The sequence below is a fragment of the Channa argus genome, chromosome 8 (genome assembly GCF_033026475.1).
Source record: "Channa argus isolate prfri chromosome 8, Channa argus male v1.0, whole genome shotgun sequence".
In the NCBI taxonomy this organism is placed as follows: Eukaryota; Metazoa; Chordata; class Actinopteri; order Anabantiformes; family Channidae; genus Channa; species Channa argus.
The window spans coordinates 16,188,773-16,215,998 of NC_090204.1; the positions used below are offsets into that span (position 1 = coordinate 16,188,773).

The 27,226-nt window shown below is 37.4% G+C and overlaps 4 protein-coding genes across 8 annotated transcripts in view; all 4 read left to right on the plus strand.

The window, feature by feature from the left end:
* Positions 1-70: 70 nt before the first annotated feature.
* Positions 71-13,365, plus strand: si:ch73-40i7.2 (FYN-binding protein 1). Of its 2 annotated transcripts, none has more exons than XM_067512301.1 (16): positions 71-195; positions 4,532-5,162; positions 5,879-5,996; positions 7,152-7,207; positions 7,354-7,391; positions 7,634-7,665; positions 8,347-8,479; positions 8,926-9,088; positions 10,472-10,622; positions 10,774-10,790; positions 11,356-11,416; positions 11,613-11,655; positions 11,892-12,054; positions 12,369-12,402; positions 12,716-12,753; positions 12,907-13,365. In XM_067512301.1, exons 1-16 carry the CDS (start codon positions 193-195, stop codon positions 12,942-12,944), a joined length of 1,719 nt encoding a protein of 572 aa, XP_067368402.1. In that variant the 5' UTR covers positions 71-192; the 3' UTR covers positions 12,945-13,365. The 2 variants fall into 2 exon arrangements, with proteins under 2 accessions (XP_067368402.1, XP_067368403.1); XM_067512302.1 differs by having other exon boundaries at positions 5,882-5,996.
* A 987-nt stretch (positions 13,366-14,352) lies between these two features.
* On the plus strand, positions 14,353-16,733 carry pex11g (peroxisomal biogenesis factor 11 gamma). The gene is made up of 5 exons (XM_067512306.1): positions 14,353-14,566; positions 14,837-15,034; positions 15,313-15,491; positions 15,707-15,775; positions 15,930-16,733. Exons 1-5 carry the CDS (start codon positions 14,504-14,506, stop codon positions 16,141-16,143), a joined length of 723 nt encoding a protein of 240 aa, XP_067368407.1. The 5' UTR covers positions 14,353-14,503; the 3' UTR covers positions 16,144-16,733.
* A 284-nt stretch (positions 16,734-17,017) lies between these two features.
* On the plus strand, positions 17,018-24,891 carry si:ch73-40i7.5 (amyloid-beta A4 precursor protein-binding family A member 3). Of its 2 annotated transcripts, XM_067512298.1 has the most exons (11): positions 17,019-17,299; positions 18,329-19,298; positions 19,662-19,692; positions 19,814-19,959; positions 20,344-20,430; positions 21,015-21,203; positions 22,536-22,715; positions 23,181-23,393; positions 23,914-24,033; positions 24,340-24,480; positions 24,633-24,891. In XM_067512298.1, the coding sequence occupies exons 2-11, from the start codon at positions 18,342-18,344 to the stop codon at positions 24,702-24,704; spliced, it is 2,136 nt and encodes a 711-aa protein (XP_067368399.1). In that variant the 5' UTR covers positions 17,019-17,299; positions 18,329-18,341; the 3' UTR covers positions 24,705-24,891. The 2 variants fall into 2 exon arrangements, with proteins under 2 accessions (XP_067368401.1, XP_067368399.1); XM_067512300.1 differs by lacking the exon at positions 23,914-24,033 and having other exon boundaries at positions 17,018-17,299.
* Positions 24,892-25,502: 611 nt separating this feature from the next.
* Positions 25,503-27,226, plus strand: part of abca7 (ATP-binding cassette, sub-family A (ABC1), member 7) — a 32,531-nt gene continuing 30,807 nt past the window's right edge. For all 3 annotated transcript variants that reach the window (XM_067512295.1, XM_067512296.1, XM_067512297.1), the window contains exons 1-2: positions 25,503-25,657; positions 26,984-27,081. In XM_067512295.1, the coding sequence (XP_067368396.1) occupies positions 27,007-27,081 (75 nt within the window). In that variant the 5' untranslated portion in view covers positions 25,503-25,657; positions 26,984-27,006. The remainder of the gene's footprint in view (positions 25,658-26,983; positions 27,082-27,226) is intronic.

Sequence of the window (27,226 nt, forward strand, 5' to 3'; positions counted from 1 at the left end):
GTTGATCCCTTCTTGTGGCAATGTCAGTCGCCCTGTTGCCCAGCCTGAGTATTTCCTCATTTGCTGTGCGTTTTGAGACACAGGTCACGTAACTGTACAGTAGCTGTGTGTACAACAGCATCAGCCTGGATACTGAATCACTGCTGGACATGGAGCACTTTACCCACCACTGATCCACCACTAAAGGCAATTATGGTAAGAAAATATTATTTCCTGTTCTTTAGAAAGAATATTTGTGGTTTTTTTTAAACATTAATGAATGGCGTAACACCTCTTCTACTGTTCCGTTCACACTTCTCGTGTGCTGACAATTTGATTCTGGCCATTTCCTACTGACCTTTACGGCATATATGAATAACCTGACAGTTGTGAAAACACAAATTTCATTGTTTCTCTGTGAAACTCAGCTTCCTTCTATCACATAACTACACAGTCACTAAACTGAACATTTTTATGAACCGCTTATAATCCTTCAAATATATGTTGAGACAGATTTAAACAGGATGTCCTCACTCAAATGCTCAAAAGTAAAAGGTTCATGTGTTTGGTTTCAGTAGCAATTACATAATCTTCCAAGTAAAACAGAGAAGTTGTGTTGAAAAATAGAAATGTCCCAGCGGCTGCTGATGAAAAAAACTTTATTGCCCAGCAATGTCTTGTTAATGATTTACAATGTGCTCTGGAGTTTTTTTTTAAGCTCAGTGATGGTTGATATTTAGTTTTTAAACTGTAAAAAACTCTGTACTTCCTCTCTGTTAGGGTGCACAAACTATTTTTATTATTGTGACTCTAAACCACACTGAAGCCAGGTGTTTTAAAGCATTTACCATCTATTAAATAGATTTGTCACCTATTGTCACCTAAATGAGGGTTTCACAGTATTTAAACATTTAGTTTCACCCTTTAGTTTTCATCCAGAAAAATGTAATTCTAAGTATATTTACTCAATTAGTTTGACTAATTATTGTAGTTTTAAAAGCAATACTCAGACTTAAACTACATTTAAGACAATGTTATGACTGCAGTTTAGATCTATTTCCTTTTTTTAATATGTAAGTCTGTTTAAAATAGTTTGGCCAGGATTTCCCTGCAGAAACACCTGCTCAGTCTGTGGTGAGATCGTTTTTAAACCATCTAAGTGTCAGTATCACACACACACACACACAGACACACACACACACACACACACACAGACATGCACAGTCTGTTTCTTCTGTTGAGGCTCGCTGAATAAAACTGGAGCCCCGTGTGCATGTCCGTTTGAGTGTGTGAGAGAGTTTTGTGGTGTAGAGAAAATGCTTCCGTGTGTTTCCTTTGTTCCTTGTAACAAGATAGACAACTGCGAGCAGAGCTTGCGGGTTATTGGTGCAGTAGTGACAATAGAGGGCGTTTCTATGGTAACGGCTGCAGGATGCTGGCTAAGGTACGAAGACGTGTGGTTGTGAGCACTTCCTGCTCCTTTTCACAGCCGCTACTGACAAAACTTTATGTCTTCATACTGTAGATGGTGGGATTGCTTCGTTATAATCATGTTTTCATGATGTCAACCCAACAGAGAAGATTAATTCATGATGAAATGTGTTTTTATTATACCCAAGTTGTTTTGTTGCAAATTATATTTGGGCCTCTGAAAAACAGTTGTACTGTACCCGACCACCTACTTTTCACCAAGCTAATACGGTTATTTCTGTCATCTCTCATCTTTCTGTCATCTTCTGCAAATCAATGTTAAGCATGTCCTCTTTTAGTTTGGTCCGTTTATCAAGGTGAGAATAACATTCAAACTATAAAGAACTTCTAAGAGACACCTAAAAACAAGAGTTTAAGGCCTGATGAAATGGCTAATCCTCATGTTAACAGTGATCAGCCCAATTTTTCTTTTTTGGCTTTGAGCTTCTGCAAAAGTAGCACACAACATAGTCAGACAACTATCAGAATTATTTAATCATTCCTGCCAACATCATTGAATGTGATCAGCATTCACTAAACAAGCACTTCAAAATGAAAAAAATAAGGCTAAATAAACCAGTTATAGAGAGAACATTTTTAATAAAATCTATTAAAGGTAAATATGTCATTGTAGGAATCTATTATTCCAGCTGAAATCTAAACTGACCACCGTATATATACGCCATGAAAACCACTATATTAAAAACTATCCTTCCCCTCCACTCAGGTATAAACAGACTTTGACCAAGCAGTCACAATAAACACATTGAGCTTTCACTCTCGGTGCTAATGCTGCAGCTGTGTGTTGCTCCATATATGCTCAGTCACTACAAACTTTCATTTATTGCGTCCAGGCTCAAACAACACATAATGTGATATTCCACTGCCCACTGACTTTTCTCAAGTTTTTAAACTTTTTCACAATGTGTTTGGTGTAAATAACCTGTGCTGTCTAATTGTTAAGTTTTTGTTGTGCTGTTATCTCACTGAGGTGCTGTGAAGTCAAACTTCCCCACAGGGACATATTAACATCTCATAGCATATTAACGTCTCCACTATCTATTAAAATGACTCTTTTCCAGTTTAACCATTGCTTTACAGGCTTAATTGCTACTGTATTAGGGTTGTGAAAAATAACAGAAATCATGTAAACAGAAATATATAACTGTGGTTTTTATGTTCCAAGTAAATGGCAAATGTGATACACAAACATACATATGTAAAGCCATTCACATGTTTATTACTGAGGTTGTAAAGTAGTGACTTTGTGAAGGGACTTAAAATAACCTCCTATGTCATCGACAAACACCAAAAATAACCTTGTTACATTCACCATGTCTTCACAAACACCGCCAGCACAGCAGGAACGTGCTGCTGATTAGTCTGTCCAACGTAGCAGTAAGTATTTTAGAAAAGCAGTTGAGTTCATGATAAAGTTATTGCCAATATAATTTTAAGCCTTCCAGGGTGACCGGAACTAACCTCTATCCAGTACAGATGATCACCTGTGAGTTTTTTTATTTCCTGTGGTTTGCATGTTATTGCCATTTTGTTCGTGAAGGACCAAAGTACCTCTGGACATGTGACTGAGTGATCTATCTATCTATCTATCTATCTATCTATCTATCTATCTATCTATCTATCTATCTATCTATCTATCTATCTATCTATCTATCTATCTATCTAACAGAAGTAATGATTGACGCTTTATTATTTGCTCTTCTTTAAACAGGTAAAAATTTCTGCTTAGTTATTTTTTATGAATTCTCCTCATTGAAATGGCATTTCCATAAATTGTTTCTATTTTTCTCTTTTAACTACCTTTTATAACAAAAAGAATATTTGAACTGAAATATTGATTGTTATACAGATTGAATATAGATAGTTTTTTAGTATTATTTTCACAAAAAGATTCTCCATGTTAAGATCTGGCAATGACAATCACAGAAAGAAATTTTAATTTAAAACTTAAAGTCAGCACTTACTAGTGCAGTCAAACTGTGAATTTATTGATAATAATTTCATACAATAAATTATATGAGTGATGTGATCCACGAAAGTGTTCAGTCTGTCATCGGTGTGTGTGTGTGTGTGTGTGTGTGTGTTATTGATAAGAATTTATTTATTGATGATAAGTTCATACAATAAATTATATATGTGACATGATCCAGGAAAACTGTTTGTATTCAGTGTGTGTGTGTGTGTGTGTGTTTTTACTCAAGTTATTTAAGTACAATTTTCAGCCACTTGTACTACTTTACTTTTGTACATTCATTTTTTCAGCTGCAACTTTTAACTGATGTTGTATTAATGCATCATCTAACAATGTACATTATTCTGATTCATTGGGCAAAAATAGTATTTTTATTAGGTATGTTGTTCATAATACAAACTTTCGTACTTTTACTTAAATAAAATTTTAAATGCAGGATTTATACTTGCTATAGACTAGTTGTATTCACTGCGGTACTGATACTTTTACCCTGAGTACTTCTTCCAACATGCCTACAGACATATATTGGGTGCTAATCTTTATTTTGCAAGTCCACATCATGTTCAGTCAATCATTACATTTTATGGTAAAGATTTTGTTTAAGGTTAAAAAAGGGGGGGCAAGTAGGGATAATGGTGAGGGGAAGTCTCCAGAAAATGACTGTAAGTCAGTGTATGTCTTCTGAACTGATGAAAACACAGCTGGTTGTGTGTGCATTGGTTTGATCCAGGTACACACACATTCCTACCCTGCATTTTAAAGCATTTATTTAAAAACGTGGGGCAGATTATAAGAAGAGTGCTTTGGAATTACTACCCACTGCCTTCGGTGCCTTGTTGCTCTTTGAAAATGTCTGTATACTGCAGAGAGTTGGTGGGGACTTATCAGCTCTGTGAAGATCAAAACAACCAGGAAGCTGTGTTTGTGCACAGTGCACTCTCACTTTGTAAAGATAGTGTAGAGTTTTGTCAAGTGGTGTGTTTGTGAGCGTGGGGGGCATGCCCTGCTGTGCACTGTGCTGCTAACTTCCTGCTTTACAAACCAAGAAGCAGCAGCAGTCTTGACTTTGTGCTCCTGTGTTGTTTTCAGGAGGAGAGCTTTGATGTCAAGGCTCTGAGGGCCAAGTTCAACAACAAGGCCTCGGATACCAGCAGCCGAGACAGCGGATCCCCAAAATCTCCACGACCTGGGTATGGGAAACTGATCTTCCCAGTTACAGAGAAGGATCTAGTTCATCACAAACTGTCACCCACTGTTCATCCTGCTGTGGCTGGACTGAGCCCAGTGAGGCTCCCACGGATAGAGCCAATGGCTGCTTCTATCCCCTCAAGACCTCCTGCTCTCCCTCGACCGCCTCCCAATCCTGCAGTCAGAGCATCCATACAGCCGAAGGTCGATGCCAGTAAGGTCAAGCAGACGGGGGAGATGCTGCAGAACATGATGATGATGCACCAGAGGCCTCCATGTGTCAAGCCAGCCCCAGCGTTGACCCCAGTTCCAGCTCCAGCTCAGGGACCTGCACCTGCTCCCACCCCCAATCCCAAACTACTCCGACAACAATCCAGACAGAGGAGTGCAGGGGAAGTGACTCCGCTGAGGAAGCCCCTGCCCCCTGAGGGACCCCTTCCCTTGAAACCAAAACGTCCCTCTAATGTCAACTTGGAGCCCTTTATGAAGTTTAGTCGAGGACCTGCCCTTCCTGCCCCGAGAAAAAATGATGGTCAGTGTGTTTGCATATTTATTTTAACTATGGATGACTTTCAGTTTTTTGCTTAATGTTTATAAAATGTTAGTTAATTTGTCTATTTGCAAATAAACAATAAGAGTTTATGATTCTTTCTGCTTAAAAATAATTAGCCTGGTAGAAGCATGACAGTGGCTGCAGTAATAGGAAAATACTGCTAACTGTTTTTCTGCCCTGCAGTCATTTCCATCTCTCAAAAAAAGCAGAACTAAATCATAAAATAACATATAGCTTATTTGCATTTACCTATTTCAGTTTAAGGTTGCTTGTGTCATATCTTATTACTACAGGTCTGTATTAAAATTAGTACCACCCTTGCGTTTACTGCTTTAACAACTCACAATGTCAAAACAGCCGGTGAATTTGTAAATCTTATTTGCTTTAACCAGTTAAAACGTTTGATGGAAACTTAAAGCCTTTTCATATCTAAATATTGTTGGCAGAGCATTAAATACTCAAAGAAGATATCTTTTATAAAAGATTTCAATTAATTGTTTTTTTAACAAATCTTTAGATAAATGTTTAAAAGCAGTTCCGCATGCATCACTTTTTGTAAATGTATGAAGACTAACATCCGTAAAGTTCACTAAAATAAAGCAAAGAAGCCATTTGTGGACACGTTTCATCATTATTGTTTTTTAGGAACATGTCACTGATTTTATTGTTGGTTGTTTGTCTTATGTTCAACCCAGCAGATTCCCTGGGCAGAAACTCAACGGGCAAAAAGTCCTTAGCAGAAGTTATCAACCCTCCAAAACCACCAGAACGATCCAGTAAGCCCATAAGGTTGCCACGCCAGATGGCTTCAATGTAAGTATTCACAAACTCATATCACATTGGTTTAAATTTAGTCATTTATTTCACACGTTTCAAACCACAGTCAGTGACAATAAATTCAGATGTCACGATGAAACAATTAAGGAAATGTATTATATTATATTCAGATTACCAGACCTGGATGACTGAGAATCTTCACCAAAATACAGGAAATGGAGTGAGACATTAGAATACAATAGAACAGACTACACAAATGCTGTGCACTTTAAAGAGAATACATTGTTTTTGGAGTAGGAAATAATATAATATGAAATATATTTTTGCAAGTCCAGGTGTCAAGTTCTCTGACGTATTTGTCAGATAAGGTTTGGTGCATGTCATTCCTCTCTCTCTCTCTTCCCCTCTCCAAGTGCTAACTGATATTCTTTACTTTCAGTTACACGCAGTTGCATTTCTTAGTTACACCAAATACAACTAATGCAGTTTAATACAACAGTGTCGAGATGACACACAACACATGGTCACAACACATGGTCACATTCATTTGGAAGGAGGTTTTCGGAGTACATTATAAACTGGCAATTGAATGTATCTAAGAGAAGCAACATTACAAATAACACTTTCATTTTCAATATCTTTAGCTTTCTGTGCTCATGTCACTACTGACTCTAAATAACTTTGAATACAATATAACTGGTGTGTACCATTAACATAAAGGGAAGCTTCTGTTGTGGTCAAAATTCAAAACACTGACATTGCCACATGTCAGCGTTCTGAAGCTAGCTTAGAAAAAGAATAAAATGGAGAAAACAAAACAAAAAGTCAGAAGACAGTAAGAAACACACAGTGATTGTGGCTACAGCATTCAGGTAGATACATCAAGGTAAACCTCGTTATGCTGGGGTGCACAAAAGACAAATTATTCTAATATAAACTATATACATATATGTACAGTAGATTAATATGTCTATTTGTCTGCTTGCTTGTTTCTTCTTTTTGGTATATATTTAATACGATGTTTTTGGTGGTAATGTTGCAATATGATCTCTGAATCAAATCTGTACAACTACAACATCCAGCATGCAGATGATAGTTTGATCAGCACAATAGAAAACAGGGTTAGTCATTATAGGAATGAGCTGGAACTGAATAATGAACATGCAAACTTGGGTTTTTATTGGTTTTCAGAGACATTGATGACACCCAGGACATGTATGATGACATTGCAAGCTTTGAGAAAAACGGTAAAAATATTGTCTAATGGAGCATGCTCTTTTTCACAAGACCTAATTTAAATAATTGGCAATTCTAAGTTATATTATGATTGTAAAGCATTTTGCAAATGACTGTGCAGACATGCCTTTAATGTTTTCATATCGTGACATCACAGAGTCTTGGAGTGACAACAGTTCACAGTGTTTGGATGGGGTAAGTACAGAAAACTGAGACTGAGTGCCTGCCTTACTTTCATGAGTGCCACATTTACGAACTCAACACCAAGTGGCTTCTTTTGTGAGAACATATACTTTTCTTAAAACTAGAAACATATATTCAAAAGGATGTAAAAAGTAACAAGCAAATTGTTTTTTTTTTGTTGTTGTTGTTGCTGCTGTTCTTTAAGGGTGTTAATAATTTTTTCCTTCGTTATTTCATTTCATTTTATTTTGCAGGAGGCTGACGATGTGTATGAGTTTATTGATGAGTAAGTGTTAACTCTCTGCTTCTACCTGTTCCAAACTTTCTGTATTCAGCTCTCTGTTGTTTGAAATTAGAAATGGTTGCAACTGCACAGATCTGTTGACAACACTGTTAATACTCTGCTATTTTTGCATCCACTCCTACCAAAATACAACAACTGCTTACTGGTAATGAGCCCAATATGAGCCAGTCAATTTGTGTTGACTGATTTGACACATGCTTTTGTCCGTTCCAACATACAAATCCTACCCATAGTAAGTCAAAGAGAACCCCTGAAAAATAAATGCTTCAACTCTATAACTTTCTGTGAACCATCCTTTGTTTCTGTAATTTAACATATGTACTTCCCGTTAAAGCAATATAATGTAATAAAACTTAGGAAGGAACTGTTGAAATGTGGCTACACACGTCAAAAGGTTATAGATTGTAAATACTATTGTGAAAGCTTATAGCAGAATGAATGAAACAACCACAGTAAATGTTGTCTCTTATGTAACACTAAAAATTGCAATATTGCAGCTTTAACGACAGATTAATATCGGTCATCATAAAACTATATACAAAAAATGATGTGGAATTGTTTATTTTTGTTTAGTTTATCTTCATCTGTTCATGTGTTTGTTTGTTTTGTGATGGGGAGGACTATTTTGAAATGGAATTGTTAATTATAATTGTGTTATAATAGGGACCAGTTTGAGGTGAACCGGGTAAATGCTGAGAAGATTAACAAGAAAGAGACAAAGAAGCAATTGGAGCAGGAGAAGAAAGCACAGCTGGAGCGTCAGAAACGAGAAAATGAGTTGAAAAGGAACTTTCAGGTGAAGAACTAATGACATATGTCAAACAACAGGACAGACAGGAGTACACCTAATTTTTAGACAATGATATCGTGCACAGTTTAAGGAAATACACACTCTTTCATAACAGGAATGCTGGTTGCAACAAGATTTGCAACATTAAAAACCTCAGTACATTAGGCCAAAGTTGATTTACAAACCAACAAATCTGATGTGCTTTCCCAACTTTAAAGTTAAGAGTTACCTTGTAAATCAAGTTTACTGTTGCTGACCTTCTGTATTCATAAATGTTAGGAAAGCTATAATTAAATATTTCTTTTAATTCTGCCTTGAACTTCTTGAATTTCCTTATTGTAACTCTGTTAACATATTTCCTGAAACACCACGGTTTTGCGTCCTTCATCCCTCTACAAAGCATATTAATTTCAGTTGTCTGTCAACTTTATTTATTTTTTGTCTTCCTGCAGTTGGAAGGGGAGGTAGATGTTATTCATACAGCCAAAGTCCGACATGACTGGCACGGAGAAGGCAAACTGGACCTCAGTGTGCGACAAGGAGAAAGTGTGGAGATCGTCCGAGTGAAAAATAACCCTGGAGGGAAATGGTTGGCTCGCTCTCTGAATGGAAACTGTAGGTTCTGATTTAAATCTTCCTCACTTTTCATGTTGGAAGCTTTGCCATGAAAACCTCTCCAGAATTAGGCGTGAAGCAAAACCAGTGGCTACACCAATCAACAAACACTCACCTTGCTTGGTGGCATATCATGACATATCAAGAAACTGAAACTTTTTTTAATTATGCCTTAATGGTGCAGCAACTGCTTCTGCAATCTCTGCACTTTAGCAGATAGAAGACATGAGCGTAGAGGAGGCATCTGACATGCAACCAATGTCCCCAGCCAGACTTGAAGCTAGTACGCTGCATTTTTGTGGCATTCGGATATCAGGGCACTCAGTGTACGATTGTGCCTTTGAAGATCAATCGATTATAGATCTTGAGATTGATTTGTCTGGTCCTTAGCTACTATTACAACTGTTGCTCTTACTTTAGCAGGTTTATAGAAATATGAGGTACGATAATACTTAAACCTATATGTGAAAGAAAAATGTACTTCAAGCCATAATGTTAACCTCTCAGCGTCTTCCTCATTTGCTTCCTGTGTGCTGTCGTTTAATGTTGGGTTACTATTTCTAGTAAACAATGTAAGTTACTATATGTAAGCGTTTCAGATTGTCAGAATAGCAAAATAGGCTGATGTACCATGAATTAATGTTAATTAATGTGTTTTAATTATAATTATATTTATTTGCATGCTAAATAATGTACTGGCAAATTTATAATGGTGCTAACCTGGGAAATAGGGGTTAAAAGGTACTGTAGCTACAAAGTGTTTCATGCTTTAAAAAACTGAAAACGAAACTTCCCAACGCTCTGTTTTCTTTGATTTCCTCATCCTGATCTTTTTATTTTTGCAGATTAAACAAGTATACTTTGCTTCTTCTGAGCTGCAACAATTCTGCCAATCAATTGGTAGCAGAGCATAAATTAATAATAGAATATCTCTGACAGTGTTGCAGTATCTCAGAATCAATATTTACTAATGAATTTAAATCATATTACAATAAAACTCCACTTCTTGTTTCTTATATTACAAGAAGAGTCAGGGGTCCCTTCAGAGGTAGCCACAGCGAAATGTGTTCCGCATGTTGATTTGGCAGTTTTTACGCATGATGCCCTTCCTGCCTCAACTATCCTATTTTTTATCCAGGCCCTGGACTGGCACCAAGGTGGCCCTTGCTCTACCACTGAGTCACCAGTTCATGACATTGATTGAATATATTTAATATAAAAAACTATTAATGCATATTTCATGACAATGTAACTTACTAACCTTTTATAGATAGGAAATAGGAGCTTAGATGCCTAAAAAGAATAAAAGAATGTTTTTAATTATAAAAAGAGAAATGCCTTGCAGTAATACGTATTCTTAATCTTTTCATTGATTCTTGGCAGATGGGTATATCAGTAACACGTGTGTGGATATTGACTACGAGGCAGTAAAACGCAAAGCACTCCAGGCCAGAAAAATAGACACATCATCATTACCTCCACCACCTCCAAATCCCCCACAAATGTTAAATAAGGACTCCAATAACCGAGACAGGTACAGTAAGTCATGGTCATCCTAGTGAAGGGAGTGTTGTCTTATTATACTGTCAGAAGGATGTCTTACACTATTTTCAATAAGTCTAATTCTTACCATGTCAATAATTCATTTGAACTCACATGTGATTTGTGTTTCCTCTAATCTGCAGCATGGTTCAAGATGATGGTAAGTAACAACAATGTGCATGTGGGTACAGTGGGTAATCGATCCCTTAGTGCTTTGTATGGACTCCATTTGGCGGGGAGGTAGTTTTACTTCTTAGAAGACCTCTGACTTTTTCTGTTGATCAACAGAAAAAAGCAATTTTTATGCAAAGTTTCTTGTGTTAAATGCATTAACTACAATGAGTATTCCTGGGCAGCGTCAACCATTGCAAACAAGCTTACAAAAACATCTTTAAAATATGTTGTTCAAGATTATGGCATCCACTGCAACTGAAAGAATTTGTAAAATAACACTCCATAAAGTTCAACATGATACTTGACAACTTCAGGAACGAGAAAGTTGACTAACTTTGATACTAAATGTTTCCTGATAATTTTATTGAAATACATAGTTTAGCTAGGTCAGAGTGTGGGTTAAATTGTTTATGTCTTAGTGATACATTTTTGGGAGTATTTATTATTAGAATTTACATGTATTTTATATTTATATTATTTGTTTTACTAGATAATGTTAATGACAATTTTTTTTATAGGTAAGAACAATTTAGTTTTTATTTTGTCCACAGATGACTATGATGATGTTCAACCACTAAATGAGGATTTCCCCCCACCACCTCCTGAAATCAGGTATTTTTTCACATTTCCATTTATTACATTAACAGGATATGACTGCTTCAATGTAGCTGCACACAACATTAATAAACTCATAAACATTAATAAAAAAAATAAACATATGTGTTATTTGATAAATAAATGTTTATGCAACTTAATTTTTGAAGTGTATTTAATTATGAAACACTAAATTGAAACTTATGAATTTTAGCATAGATCCCAAAATGGAGAAAGAGCTGCGAAAAAAATTTAAGGTAAATAATTTTTATGCTTTCATGTAACAATTATTTGATGATAGATAATGCAGTGTCATATGCATAACAGAAAACGGAAACCTGTAACACAATTACTGGTTCAAAGAAAACCAAAAGGTAAAAGATTGTGTTCCAGGACTGATCTTTGAGGATGCAACTGACAACAACTGTATAATATAACATGCTACACTGCCATTGCCTTAAGAAAGTGTAAAATTTTGACTGTTAATTTCTAGTATGAAGGTCCGCTCAGGGTTCTGCACACCATGATGGTGGATCCTAACAGTATCATAAAGAAACCAGGTGGGAAAGAGCTGCTTGTGTCTCAGGGAGAAATCTTGGATGTCATCCAGCTCACCAACAGCAAGAAGGCTCTATGTCGCAACCGGTTTGGGAAGTGTACGTAAGCACGCTGTATCCCTCCGTGATTGTTGTTTTAAATGAGTGATGATCTTGTACTTGGGTAGTCCAGGTGATTGATGTTAGAAAGGTTGATAAATTGTAGAAAGGCTACTGAAAGTAATGCTCAGTAAGGTCAGGAGCTGCCACATCTCCTGCCAGAGTGTGACATACATTGTCTGTCAGATGCACTGTAGAAAAATAAACATACAATGAATCAAATACATGTGTGGGACATGTAAATAAACATATTAACTAACTCACAGTGACATTTTTGCTATGTACATAAATCTGTTTTGTCTCACCTCTCACAGATGGCTATGTGCCCAGATCTCTTCTTCTTCCACTGTAAGTGAATCCTCCTCGATTTAAATGTGACCTTGTTATCATTAGCAAATAGTGTCTTTATATTGCTGAGAAAAGAATTACACCTTAAAAAATATGTATTTTACATAAGAAGTTTAATAATTATATTACACTGCCTGAACTTATTGGCTATATGTCCTTTGTTGTATACACTATACTGTACATATACTTGGTGCAACCCTTTGAGTTTCAAACTTATTTTGAACTTGATGGGTTAAGTTTAAAGAATAGCTTTTAAACAGCAATATCAATGAAACGTTTGATTGTTGAGTGTAACTTAGACCTTCCTTTGCAGGGAAGGAGACATTTATGACGACGTTGACTATGCAGCTGGTGAGTTATCTTTGGATCATCATGTTGCATAATAAATGCAGAGCTAACTAAACCAATGTGATATGCAGTGTCATTTGAATATATCAAACCCATTGTGATTTAAAATTAACTATATGTATATATATCTTATTCTTTTCTTTTCTCTCATTTCAGATGTCTATGACAACGACTCTTCTCACATTGGTTATTAAAGGATGTCAAACTAAACACACACACTCAAACAGTAAGGGACTGAAAGTGACAGATAAAGAAACAAACTATAAAAAAAACTAAGCTACTTAAAAATATAACTATTAAGAAAAGAAACTAAAGTGAAAAGATTTTTCTTTTTGGATCCGAATGCTTTATTTGAATCCACAGGTGCAGTTTCCTTCTCTGAAACAAACTTTGTAAGCCTTAAAAAAACTCAAATTAAAAAACTATATAACTATATGGAGCCATACAAAACTAATCCATGTGGATACACACACACACACACACACATGCTGAGAATAACAAACTATAATTAATTATTTGTCAAACTGCTTGTATAGAAAATGAGTACACTATATCTGTAGCTTTGTGCATTGCTTAACTTTTGAGATAATTTAAAATAAATCTTTTTTTGTTGGATTGTTGTGTCCCAGCATGATTTTTGTTTTTTACTTAGTACTGCAGTGCTGTATTAAAATGTATGAGAGTGGGAGGGTGATGTGGAGTGCAGAAAGAACCCTATGGTGTTGAAGCAGAAATATCCTGTAAGCATTACATTTGTGAGCTGAACTGAACTACCATAATCATAACTCAAGAATCAAACAGTAAATACATCAGTTTACCAGTCGTAAGAAATACTGTAATTTTGAAGGTTTCTACTTAACATTAAAAATTAAACAAACATGAAATGATCTACATATATTGATATGAGTGTTCTGAGAGTTAAAGTGAGAGTTGAAAACAGCAGTTGGCCTTTGAGGTTTTTACTGGAATCAACTGTGAAATTGTGAAAACAGTAGTTTGCGAGTAATTTGAGTAATGTGAGAAAAACTAAACACAAAAACAAGTGGTAGAACTGAGGTTCTGTAATATACTATTTAAACATATTCAGTTGCATCCAATATTTAATTAGCTTACTAATTTGTAACTTTAATAGTTATACTTTCAGCAAGTATTATTTTTTATTTTAATAGCTAAGATAAGGAAAATGTTGTAGGGGAAAATGAGCCTTTTGACCGAAACTGGCACAATAATAATGATGTTGACACATTTAAAATAAATGATTTTTTTTTCCCCTGGGGCATTTTCACATTGCCACAACTACTTGGTTGGGAAAACACTGAGGAAAAGAAATCAAGTATATAAAAATCTTTTGGGGTGTATTACTTGAACTTATTTTTGATTCCCAAAAGAAATATATAGACTACTCACTACTCAAAAAGATCATTAGGCTTTTTTAAATGCTTTTACTGTATTTACTGAAATTTAGAAGCTACATCAGCCAGACATGTTGAAATTGTGTTGCCTAAACTGGAGAGGGCAGCAGTACACATCAGCTGTGTTTGAGCAGCAAAAAGTATAAAAAGAGGAAGAAGTTCTACTGACTCTGTGATCGTCTATTTACGTCTGTTTGGAGAGCTTCCTGTTTCAAAGTCCAGCTGAGCAGTTGTTCAGATCCAAATAACAGTTTAAACTGGAGATGTACAAGCAGGTTCACAGATGAGTGTTTGCTCGTTTATTTGGACTGTTTCAGAGTGTTTGTAAGCTGCAGAGAGACATGCAACAGTCTCTAGAGTCTCTGGTCCGACTGCTGGAGTCCTACAGAGGAAGAGATAAAGTTGTAAGTATTCCTGCAGCCACATTTATTGCCAGGGCGATTTAATCAACTTTGTTGCAACTTAAGGTACTAGCTTATGTAACAAAATGTAAAGGTATCACTTCATAACATCAGTTGTGCCATTATAAATATTATTATTAATAAATTACTTTAGTTTCATGCTACATTGGTCATTTTAAAAGTTTCTAAAACAGGCACTAATAAAACCAAGAGAAAAAGTGAATAAAAAACACCCACCACCCACTGCTTTTCCATCTATGCTTGTCTCCTCAGATCAGGTCGGTCTGTTATGGCTCCCAGCTTGTCGGAGGAATTCTTTTCCGTAAGGCAGAAGCAGATGTTTCCTTCCACCGTCTCGGGAAAAGTCTGCTTCTGTTTTCAGCTCAGCTTAGCCAATGCAGGACAGTGCTGAGGTTGTTTGATGACCTTTCCATGCTGGCCTATTCCCACAGCTATGGGTTTGGACATGGGGTGAGCAACACAACAACATGCTGCACCTTTCTCTTTTCCCACTGAGGTCATTCTTATTAAGAAAAAACACTACAGCGATATCTTCTTATTGATTTTGTTATAAGCAACCATGTATATATTAAACATACTTTATATCACTTATTGCATTACCAGAGGTAGTTTAGAGCAAGTTTTTAGTCCCTTGGCAAGTCACAGATACATTATTGCACAGGTTTTTTGCGCACTTTACCATGAACCTGTAAAATACATCATCAATGCATTTTGCATGTGTTTTACAGGAGGAGGACTCAGGTGTACGCTGGATATCAGTGCTGACAAATGTGGCAGACCAGCTCTACTACCCCTGTGAACACATTGCATGGGCCGCTGACGCTGAGCTCATCAAAACGAAGTCTGATAAATGGTGGCTGTTCAGTACAGTGCTGTGGGGAACCTCACTGCTGCTGGGAATACTCAGGTGGGATTACCTGTTCACAAACATCAGACAGAACACAAGTGTAAACATTTTTTTATTTAACTCAACTCATGTTTTTCGAAACTTTTGCAAAATGTGTATAATATAATATTAATATAAAATAATATTAAATATAAAAAATATTTAATATTAGTATATGCAAAAGCTAGTTATGACATACAAGTATACAAAGTCAAAGCTGTGTTGTTGTTTTTCAGGTCACTTCGGGTTTTGCTGCTACTGAGGAAGAAGCTTAAGAAATGTAGGAGAGACGGAGCTCAAAACAGGTATTGTTGCTGCAGCAGCATGACCAATGTTCAGTCATTTTTGCAGTTAGCTTAAGACATATGATATATGGTCTGCCTATTCCAGCACACTTACAATAAGAATGGAAATCAGGTCTAATACCACATGGCCTAACAAATACATATTTTCCTGCAGTCTCTCTCAGCTTCACAGACAAATGCGAGTGGAGACTCTTTCCATTATCAGCAGCATGGCCGACCTCAGTAATGCCATTCACTGGATGCCACCGGGCTTCTTTTGGGCAGGTCGATTTCCAAACTGGCTGGTTGGATTGATGGGCACCGTCTCATCTCTGATTGGTTTAATGCAAATGAATGTCGGTGACGGTGACCAGTCAGTCAACACATAGTCTACAACTCATGGAAAGGAATAGATTGGATGTTTAAATCAGGACAATGTATTGCTGCAAATGTTGAAAAAAGGATTTGTAGCAGATTTTTAACATGATCAAACACGATTAGACTGTTAGTGGAGATTTCTTTCAGTCTTGTAGCAAGTAAAGTGTCCAAATATATCAAACCCAAAATGATCTGCACCATAACTGAGTAATAAGAAAACAAATTTTATAAAGTGATACTGTAATGATGATCACAAGTCCTAATCACACAAGTTTATCAACCTCTGTAAACAGTCTGCATGAAGCACATAATAGGATACGTACCATAACTGTTCTTTAATACAGGTTTAATGCAGCCAGGCTTCCAAATCATGTTTTGTTCCAAGTCACTGGGCTAACTGGTTAAATTAGATGCATAAATATCTGATTTGCATGTGTGTAAATACTAGAAAGGTGGACCCAAGTTATAGATATTTCCATTTTGTATGCACTACAGACAAACAGTTTGTATTAGTGGTTAAATGGGGACGCTAAACTGAATAATATGTTGAATAATTTAACATTGTGTAATTTTTTTTAAATAAATGTTTGATTTGTATCGATTTATTGTCGTTTGATTGAACGGGACTTGAAGATGCGATATGACGTATGCGACTGTTGCCTTCTAAGGATGATGGATTTATCAGTATTTGGAAAAATGTCAACCAACGTCAAAAATACATCTTAAATATCAATTTTAATTCTACGATTATAATTCACTTGACAGTTTCATTTATTGTAATCATAAACACTGGTATAAGATAGCTACATAAAAGTCCGGTATAAATTACGGTTAAATAGGCCAGGCCTACGATGATATGGAAAGCTACGGGAGTTCCTGAACACAGCACAATCTACTCAGGGTCCAACGTCCCCACATAAAATAAAAGCTGCGGTCTCGGGAACTGCGGCAATGACAAAAGAACAGTATCTCATTGCTGTCGTGACAATTTTAACTTGCTGATTATGTGAAATTATTACATTTAATTTCTTGCTTGGCGCTAGTATGACGAATAAAGCAAAGTCAAATTTTTGGAATAGACTCATAACTCAAACCACGTCAACTTCTCTATCGTGGCAAACACAACTGCCTGAGCACGAAGAAACCGAAAAAGACCTAAAAGATCAGGTGACAGCTCCAGTTTTTCGACATTGAAACGATTGGATTGATATTGACAATACGTGTGGTATTAATGACTATGTTGTTTTGGTTTCTTTGTTGTGCTCTGCATTTTTAATTAGGCTAAACATCTAGCTAAAAGCTAAGTTAATTACTCTAACGTTAGCTATTCAGCTAACGCTATGTCTAACCACACTTTGCTAGCGTTAACTGAATCCAGCTGTTTTTGACAGTGTGTGTGTTTTTCTTTTAGCTCATTGTTATTGGTAGGTCGAACCACAAGCTATTAGCCCCATTAACTCTTGTAGGTTGTAGTTTACTATGCGCCAGCTTCATGTTCAAAGTAAGATACGCTAGTCAGCAAACTAGTTGAGATGAAGTTCGTTACATTTCACATCGATTGTAGAATCGGTGACGTTTATTCAATTAAAACATCTAATTTAAGCAGTGTTCTTCTGTTGTTGTTTTTTGTGGGATGGGGGGGTTGGTCCTCAGAAATGTTTATCACAACAATTATGTAATTAGTGTGTAATTACATAGTAGTGTAAGTAATATGTTTTCGGAGTAGTTAAAGGAAACCCTCGCTTGTAAACAATACAGACTGTTTTATAAAATATATATTTTTTGCATGTATGCATCGTAAACCCATTCGCACGGACTTGGGGGACCCCATTGTTGTTCGGATGGTATAGAGTTAGGGCGTATTGATATAAGTGAATTTGCAACTAAATGAGTTGTATGAAACGTTTTTTCATCGATAACATTGGTTTAAACATGGAGTCTATGTAGTGCTAGTATACTGTAGATGTTATCCATGTACTTTAAGCTTTAGACTGCTTTTTCTATCGCATATATAATTAGTCTTTTATATTGAGAGATTGGTAAATGGAATAGCTCATATAATTGAAGTTCTTTTTGACTCTGAAATAGAGTGACATTCAGGGAATGGAAAACCCTATGCACCAAAATTTCTGACAAGGCTGCTGTTTATTAGTCTTAACTAGGAATCCACACATTAATGCAATTTTCCTTTGACAGGTTTTCTTACAAAATGGACTCAGACATTTGCCGTGCTGATCAGCCAGCTTTGCCAACCTCAGACACCATATTTATTGATAGTGCCTCAGGGACTGAGGTCAGAAGACAGATTGTGCCAGCTCCAATTGGTTCAGATGTGGAAGATCTGGATTCCTACAACCTGATTGAGCCCCCTCCATTAGACTGGAGGTCTGACTCATCCAGTGAAGCGTGCTCAACAGATGACCTAGATGACACCAGCTTCCCTCCCTCTGTTGACAGCATGGACAAAGTGAGTCCAGGTGAACCACTAATATTACCTATGGATGTAGGCGACACAGTGCCTCAGCTCAACATCAACCAGCAGGAACTGGTAAAGATACATGCAGAGCCATCACAGCAGTCTAAGGTGGAGGATGGGGAGAGGGTTTCAGAATTACAAGGAGTTGGGGAAGACCAGAAAAGGGTACCCTTTAGGGATAAGGATATAGTCACTGAAGAGGAAATTGAAAACAGGAGATCAGGTGATGAAGATCACAGCCGTATCCACACCCTTCTCAGTAAACTTCAGCTTATGGGTGAAGAATCTCACCCTAATCATCATACACCAACTCACCATCACAACTCCATCGTGTCTGAGCAGGACGCATCTGCCCCTTCTCTATTAACAGATGACAGCGCTGAAACCACAGGGCTGCTGTTCTCTGAAAGCCACCAGCAACACTTGCTGGGGCTGCTGCAATGCACAGATCTTAGTGCCACACCACATCCCACCTATTTGCCCCACAGAGGGGAAGTGAATGCCGTAGTGTCTGTTTCCTACAGTCAGGGGGACGCTGAGAGATTCTGGGGTCATCATGGGAATGGTCAACAGTGCCAAGACAGGAACGACTCCCCCACCTCCATGCCTGATGATGAGTACCCTGAACCAGTGTGGATGAAGCTGGGCGAGGATCCTCCAGATGAAGAAGCTGCTGCAGAGAGCGAAGAGGTAGGTTGATGTAGTTTTAATAATCTAAAAGGGGATTCATTGTAAACTTAAAATTGATTATGTTTTGATAAATGTAATAGTTTTATTTTCTGCAGAAGACCTTATACTTGATCAAACTGGTTTTGTGCTAAATATTGATGTTGAAACACTTGTATCCGGTTTAAAGAAGATAAAATGGTGATGCTATAACTAGTAAATGTTTAATCCCTTCAAGATACTATGCAAGTAACTTATTTATACATATCAGTAAAAACGATGAAATCTTAAAAGTTACTAAACTAAGTTACAAATATTTTTGTAACTTTATGCAGTTCTATTTTGACAGTTTGAATTTAAAATTATATTCTATAACTGTCACTGCAGAGTGCTGATGACCATCCTTCATATAAAGATGGTGAGTCACTTCACCACATTTCTATATTCATGTATTACAATTGTGACAGTCTGTGCCACAACTGTAGAAAAAAACCTTCAAAATCATTTATTTCACATGTTAATGTGCATTACTTCCTTAGTGCCTGGTCCGTGTGACCCTGATGACCTGTTGGAGGGGGTAATATTTGGTGCCAAGTACCTTGGCTCCACTCAGATCAAATCAGAGAGAAACCCGTCTACAAATGCTCGAATGGCCCAGGCTCAAGAGGCTGTGGACAGGATAAAGGTGAACGGATTTTTTCTATGATTGATTATGCTTTTCTGTTTTGTGTCACAACACTGCAGATGTTGTAGATAGGACTGATTTGGTATACTGGACCATAGTAGTATCTTACTAAGTACCAGTGCTGCACAGTGTTGCACATTTGAGGTGGCCTGGTAGCTCAGTTCAATGGGTAGAGCAGCAGGATGGGATGCAGAAGTTGCAGGATCAAACCCACCAGGTGGGTCCCTGAGTGAAACACTCAGCACTAGCTCACTGTGGCTTCTCCTTCCCCCAGGGCGATAACTTATATACAGAGAAAGAATTTCATTGTGTATTCATTCATTTCAATGTGTATGTGCAATATGTATATGTGCTTCATGACAATAAAGGTTGTTCTTCCTTCAGGCTCCAGAGGGAGAATCTCAGCCTATGACAGAGGTGGATCTGTTCATCTCCACACAGCGAATTAAAGTGCTCACTGCTGACACACAGGTATGTGTGTCACTTCTCGCCTTTTCATAATTAGCTTGAGTTAAATAAAATTAAATAAATCCAGGGTTTGACACAGCATTTCTCAAAATGTTAATTTACATGTTGCAGGAATCTTTAGTATAGAACTGGGTGGTGAGTTATTATCAGACCTCAGTGATAGTAGAGCCTATTATTCTCTACTGTGGATAATAATTATCGGTCAAGTAAAAGTGGATCATTTACTGTCAGGTTGTCCTTGTTCTTAAATCTTGGTTTCTTACTATTTATAGCACACAGTTACATTTAAAGGTAGAATTTCATTTATATTACTTTGTTATTAAGTATAAATATCATAAGCCTTTTTACAAAATGTATGCTTGTCTACTAAATGATTTCCGTCACCATACAGTAGCTCTGCGGTCCAGTTTTGTAAACAAAGTCTGCTTTAAGGTAGATTAAGAGGCCATAATAACACCCCTGACACTGTTCTTTGTAATTAATAACCTATTTCCAACATGTTTAAATCTTTACAAGTCAAAGTTGTCAACCAGACTTTCTGGTCTTCTCTCATATTGTTAATGCTCTCATGTCCCTTTTCCACTCAGGAAGCCATGATGGATCATGCTCTGCAGATGATCTCTTACATTGCAGACATTGGTGACATTGTAGTCTTGATGGCACGAAGAAAACGTAAAGGACAGGATGGTGACACATCATCCAACTCTTCTTCTTCATCCTCCTCGGGGCCTACGAAGAAGTGCTTAATGATCTGCCATGTCTTTTCCTCTGAAGATGTGAGTTTATTAAAAGTGTTAATTTTCCAGTGACACGTTGGTGTGTTCCTGCCTCATCAGTTGTCATATTTTGAACCATGGACTCCCACACCATACCACACCTGATGTCTGCTTTATTTTAAATCAGCTGCAGTATTGTGCATTTAGCTTCAAATAGTATTATGCAGAAATAGAAATAGAATTTTAAGATGTCTTTAGTTTTATACAGTGTTGCATCTCGCATCAAATTTGCTGTCTTCTGCTGGATAACAGCTGAGCTTCGGCTTGCCCTGGTTTCCCTTCCCAGACAGCCAGTCAGTTCTCCCAAATGTAAAAAAAGTCTCCCACTTTTTGTAAGGCCCTGAATTCCATGAGGCCACTGCTTCCACTAATACTGAATTTTTCCAAACAGTCGCCAAACACTGTTTTGTTTTCACTAGAATGTAAAAAGTTAAGCAGCAGCCATGTTCTCAGACAGTCAAACAATTACTGCAGCGATATGCCTTTCATTGCATTTGTCTACCTTTATCTTAATATGTCGCAATGTAATCTGCATAGCATTGAAATGGGAAACCATATCTCTTTAAGATAGACCCGAATGGAACAATGCACAGTACAGTACAATGAAAACAGAACCGGACTGAGTACAGCCCCTTGTGGGAAACCACAGAGGAGCGCGATTGAAGAAGAGGAACAGTCACCCATATTAATAGTAAAACTTATTTTGATGAGATATGACCTGAACCAATTTAGAGCAGGGAATTGAATTCCCGCACACAGCTCCAAACGAGACAAGACATGGAATTGAATAAAAACAGTCTTCTCCAGACATTTTGACTTAATTGTAAGCACCATCTGAAATTAGGAACGAGGGGAGACAGCTGTGCTTGCAGAAATAACAGCTGGATGGGAAGAAATGGCACTAGAACACACCCTGTCACTGGTAATTTTGTTTGTAAAATAGTGAAGAAAATATTCACATTTATATGGATGGCCAGGGTAAGAAGTCGTGCATGGATTGATAAAAGTTGATTGTAATCAACAGCATGGGAGGTTTATGACAATTATTGACAATGGTACTAAATAATTTGATTTGGTTGATTTATTGCCTTTTGATAGTCTGTCAGGCAGTCCCACAGATATAGGTGAAAAACATGAAGTTTATCCTTTCATTTGCATTTGGCTTGCTGACATCTTTGTCTGAGTGCCAGAGTCACCAGAGTGTTGGAGGATGATAAACCAGTGTACACAAAATTGGATAGGGAAACTCTCCCACAAACAGCTGCAGCTCAAATAGTTACAATTTTGAAAAATCATTTGTTTTTCTCTCTTTCTTCTTCCCTGTTTATGCAGGCCCAGATCATTGCTCAGGCAATCGGTCAGGCTTTCGGCGTGGCCTACCAGCAGTTTCTTCAGGCCAGTGGCATCAAAGCCAGCGATCTGAGACCTGGCGAGTACAGTGACTACTTGGAAAGTCAAGAGCTCTACAATGGAGACCTGGCCCACTTCTCTGACTCTCAGAACCTCAGAGATGTAAGCAGAGTGATTGTGGCTACGTTTCTTAAAACATACGGAACAACAGATCTGCTGTTATTTCTGCATGGTGTATTTCACACAACTACCCTTAGTGATCAGAAGATTAAGGCTTTAACAATTTGTGAAGTAGTCATGATTTGACAAGTATATGTTTTGATGCTTTGTTAATTTATGTTAGAATATCAGTCAGGTGAGCTATTGTGCAAGGAAACAAAATGACATCTTAAAGTATACCAATGACTAGTCCTGAAGTCGGACATGATTACAGGTTAGTTGACTCAAATTTAAAATCAAAATGTTCAAAGAAAATCTTGAAACAACTCCTGCTCAGTGTTTCTGTTTTATTAATTTATTTATTTATGTCTCCAACAACAATATGTGCACAAGTGTGACCACCCACAAGGGTCTCACATGAGTAAAAACCGGGTGGGGTTAATCAGTTTCCCTTTGTCTATGGTTTAGGTTGTCATCACCAAGGCCCCTGGAGAGATCCTGGGGCTGGCAGTGGTTGAGTCGGGCTGGGGCTCCATCCTGCCCACTGTGGTTGTGGCCAATCTACTTCACGGAGGTCCGGCTGAGCGCTGCGGTGACCTCAGCATCGGTGACCGCATCATGTCTGTAAATGGCACCAGCCTGGTGGGTCTCCCCATCACCACCTGCCAGAACATAATTCGGGTAAGAAGAAAAGCACAGTATAATTGTGGTAATCATATCGTCAGCAGTATTAATACAATTTTCTTGCTTTGGCTTTTTGCTGGAATGACTCATTTTCAGATAAATTATCTCTAAAATCATTACCATACATTTAAATTGGCTTGATGGTGCACTGATTTTAAGAGTAGCACTAGATGGCACTGTGCCTTCATGCAGTCCGTGAGTGTGTCAGCACCATTTGTTAGTGAACTTTAGAGCTAAAATAAACATTCTCTGATTTATTGTAAAATATGTAAATATGATTTCTCCTTTTAAACATTTATTAGAATGAACCCAATAGCCATTCTCTTACACTCATTATTTCGTTGTTGTGGTAAAATTAAAAGTGTTATTTTTTAAAGAAGACCAGAGATATAACTAATGAAAAGGGTTAAAGAAGTAACTTTCTTTATTTTGATTTCAATGTGCTAAAGCTTTCCGCTGTGTGAAAAGTGGTACGTTTTATTTTGCTGTTCTCATCCACATTTTGTTTCCATCTCAGGACCTGAAGAGCCAAAAGTATGTGAAACTTAGCATCGTTCACTGCCCTCCTGTCACCATGGCGATTATCAGGCGGCCAGATCCCAAATTTCAGCTGGGCTTCAGTGTGGAGGATGGCATTGTACGTCATTCTTCATATGTGTAGTTTTTTACCAGTGGGTCAGGTTTCACTCACCCACAGAATTAGTCATTCTAAGTAAATACATTTGTAATAACGTTTGAGGAAGAAGAAGCTTAAATGAGGAATTATTTAAGATCATGAAAATAAAGGAAAACCCGATTTCCAAGCAAAGTGTGAACCTAATACACTAAGGCAGGATTCATTATGTAGTTTATTTAGTTTTGAGCAATTTTACCAGACCTAAAGTCCATCTGCTTTTTTATTCCCGCTTTCAGACACAAAAAACATCCTATTTTTCTTCTGCAGATCTGCAGTCTGATGCGTGGAGGTATAGCGGAAAGAGGAGGAATCCGAGTCGGGCACCGTATCATTGAAATCAACGGTCAGAGTGTGGTTGCCACACCACACGAAAAGATCATCCAGATCCTGACAAATGCTGTTGGAGAGGTGAGAGGGGATAAAATGCTTACAAGCCAAATTATATATTATGAACAAAGTCATGGGTATTGTACTTTACATTTGTTTTTTTCATGTTTAAATCAGAAACATAGTATTCAATATATTCTAATTGAAATTATGATTTATGTTTCTCTAACCAGATTCATTTAAAGACAATGCCAGCTTCAACATATCGACTTCTAACAGGACAAGAGCAGCCAGTGTTTCTTTGAGCATTTCCTGCTGCATCGAGGACAGGACAATTGCACAGCATGTTGTTACATGAACTGTTGCCAGACTCAGAAATAATATGCACTCAATCATACAGCATATCGCAAACTGTTGTCACACCACTGAATACAACTACAGTAGCTATATTTTTTAAGATGTACAGGGGATTAAAGCACTGTTGTGAAAGCATATTTTCAAATGATGATGATATATATTTACTCTCACATTATATTTATCAAATATTTAACAATGCAGGCATTAGCTGATATGCAATTATGCATAGACACACTTTTTCTTTTATTTTTGCCTCCACTAACTGCATCAAATATATTGTCCCTTCATATGGGTTTACCAGCCTGATGTGCAGCCAGAGCACCTGAGGCATATGTGCAGGCAAGGGAAATCTAATTGATTGAGAACAAAGTGTTTATCAGTTTAATTCTGATGTACCTCCATTCCCTCACCTACATGTGCATATCAGTAAGTGTCTGTTGCAAGCTTCAGAGAATACTATTTAGTCTATCTCTCTAGTTCTTTCATTTAATGCTTCCCTAACTGTGCCTGACAAGAAGCAGATATCATGAACAACAGAAGGACACTGCCTTAATTGATAGAGATATGTATATTTCAAAGAATTTGCTGTCTGGGATATTCATTAAAATCTTTAAGATGCATTTTGATGTTATTTGGGTCAATGCATGTGAGCATGTATACAACAGTGCTGTCAATGTCTAGCCAATCACCTCTCCTCTGTTGCCAAAACCAACCAGTTTCCTCACCGGCTTTTTGTGCCTCTTGAAGTTCCTCCAGCCAACCAGCGTTAGCTGTAGGCGTTGCTTTCACAGCCTACAGAGACTGGCGTATACAGTGTGGCTATGGTGAGTCAACGGAGGTCTGCCGACAGTTGGTGTCTGATACACTAAACGGAGACTTAACCGCATTTTAAATAAGCAAGGTAATTATTAACAGTTGTAGATAAGTATACGTAGACATTACTCGAGTGCTTGGAGCAAGTTACGTTGTATTTATGTTGGTTGAAAGCGCCTGTTTGACGCCTACTACTAGCATCACAGTGTAATATGCTACGATGAAGAAGGTGCAGCGTAACGCTGGTTAGCTAGTCAGTTTTTACCTGAACTAATGTTTGTTTTTCAATAGAAAACTACCTGCTTTGCCAGAGTCAGAATGATAATTGCAATAATCAGTATTACTTAATCTATAAATGATATTATTTAACCTATGTTTAGATTTTTCCTATGAAGAAGTTGCATCCCAAATGAAAGGTTTATATTAAGGCTTGGGTTTGGTTATTATCTGTCGGTTAAATTATTTGATAACATTACACGTACTTTAGTTAATCTGCCAAGTAAATAAAAACTGTGCACAAATTTCTATATCTTCTACCAACATACACCTGTTCAAGGGGTTACAGTCGAAACTAACAGTCTTCACAGAGCAAAAGTGAATGTTAATTCTCACACAGGTACCGTAAGCAGGATCAGGAGGATTTCAGGATAAAGGAAAGGATTGACTTTCTTGAGCAGGTCACAGTTGGTGCAAAAGACAACCTTCACAATCCAAATGAAAAAACAGGGAGTTGTTGGATCTCTCTACTATGGAAGGACTAACTTAATAGTTTGATCAAATGATCCTGGATTATGTTTTTTCAGAGCTTTTTTCTTTAATGATTAAACTTTAAACTCTCTCCAGCCACAGCTTTGACCTCCTCAGGGTAATGGTCAGGCACAGGTGTTCACTGCTGTTCTACTATATTTTAAGTAAAATGGTAAATGGCAGCTTATGTAGCGCTATTATCCAAAGTGCTTTACAATTCCCATTCACCCACACACTTAAACGCAGCCGATGGCAGTGGCTGCCACGCAAGGTGCTAACCTGACCCACCAGGAGAAACTTGGCGTTCAGTGTCTTGCCCAATGACACTTCGACACAAAGACCAGGGATCGAACCACTGACCCTGTGGTCTGTTGACAACTGCCTTACCAACTTCGCTACAAGTAGCCAAGTGTAAATGCTTCTGGGAAAGCTACCCTTGAGTCAAATTGCCATCTCTTTTAGTTGGTAAATGTTGGGGTGTGTACCGTATGTATGTATATTTTGACCCCAATTATTGTTTTTATATTTAATACATTAAATGGATTTAATAGGTGACTTTCAAGGGTGAACTGACAAGATAGGACACATAAGGATAGCATGCAATATTTGTCCCCAGCTGTCCCTGATATTTGCTGAAATTTCTCCCATCACATTTGTGTTTTTCAAGGATCACAACATGGCAGGCTGTTGATGAGAGTCATGGGGTTTTGCAGACAGCTTTACCTCCTGCTTTGGAAGAATGTCACATATCGCAGGAGGAACAAGGTGACCATATCTCCACCATAGTTGATTCTTTAAGAATAGGAAACACATTATGAGATTGTGTGACAAAAGAAAACATGAGTACTATATATGCCTCTTACTGAGCCCCTTGGTTGCTATAAGTTTAAAAGCTTTCCACAGTGTCCTT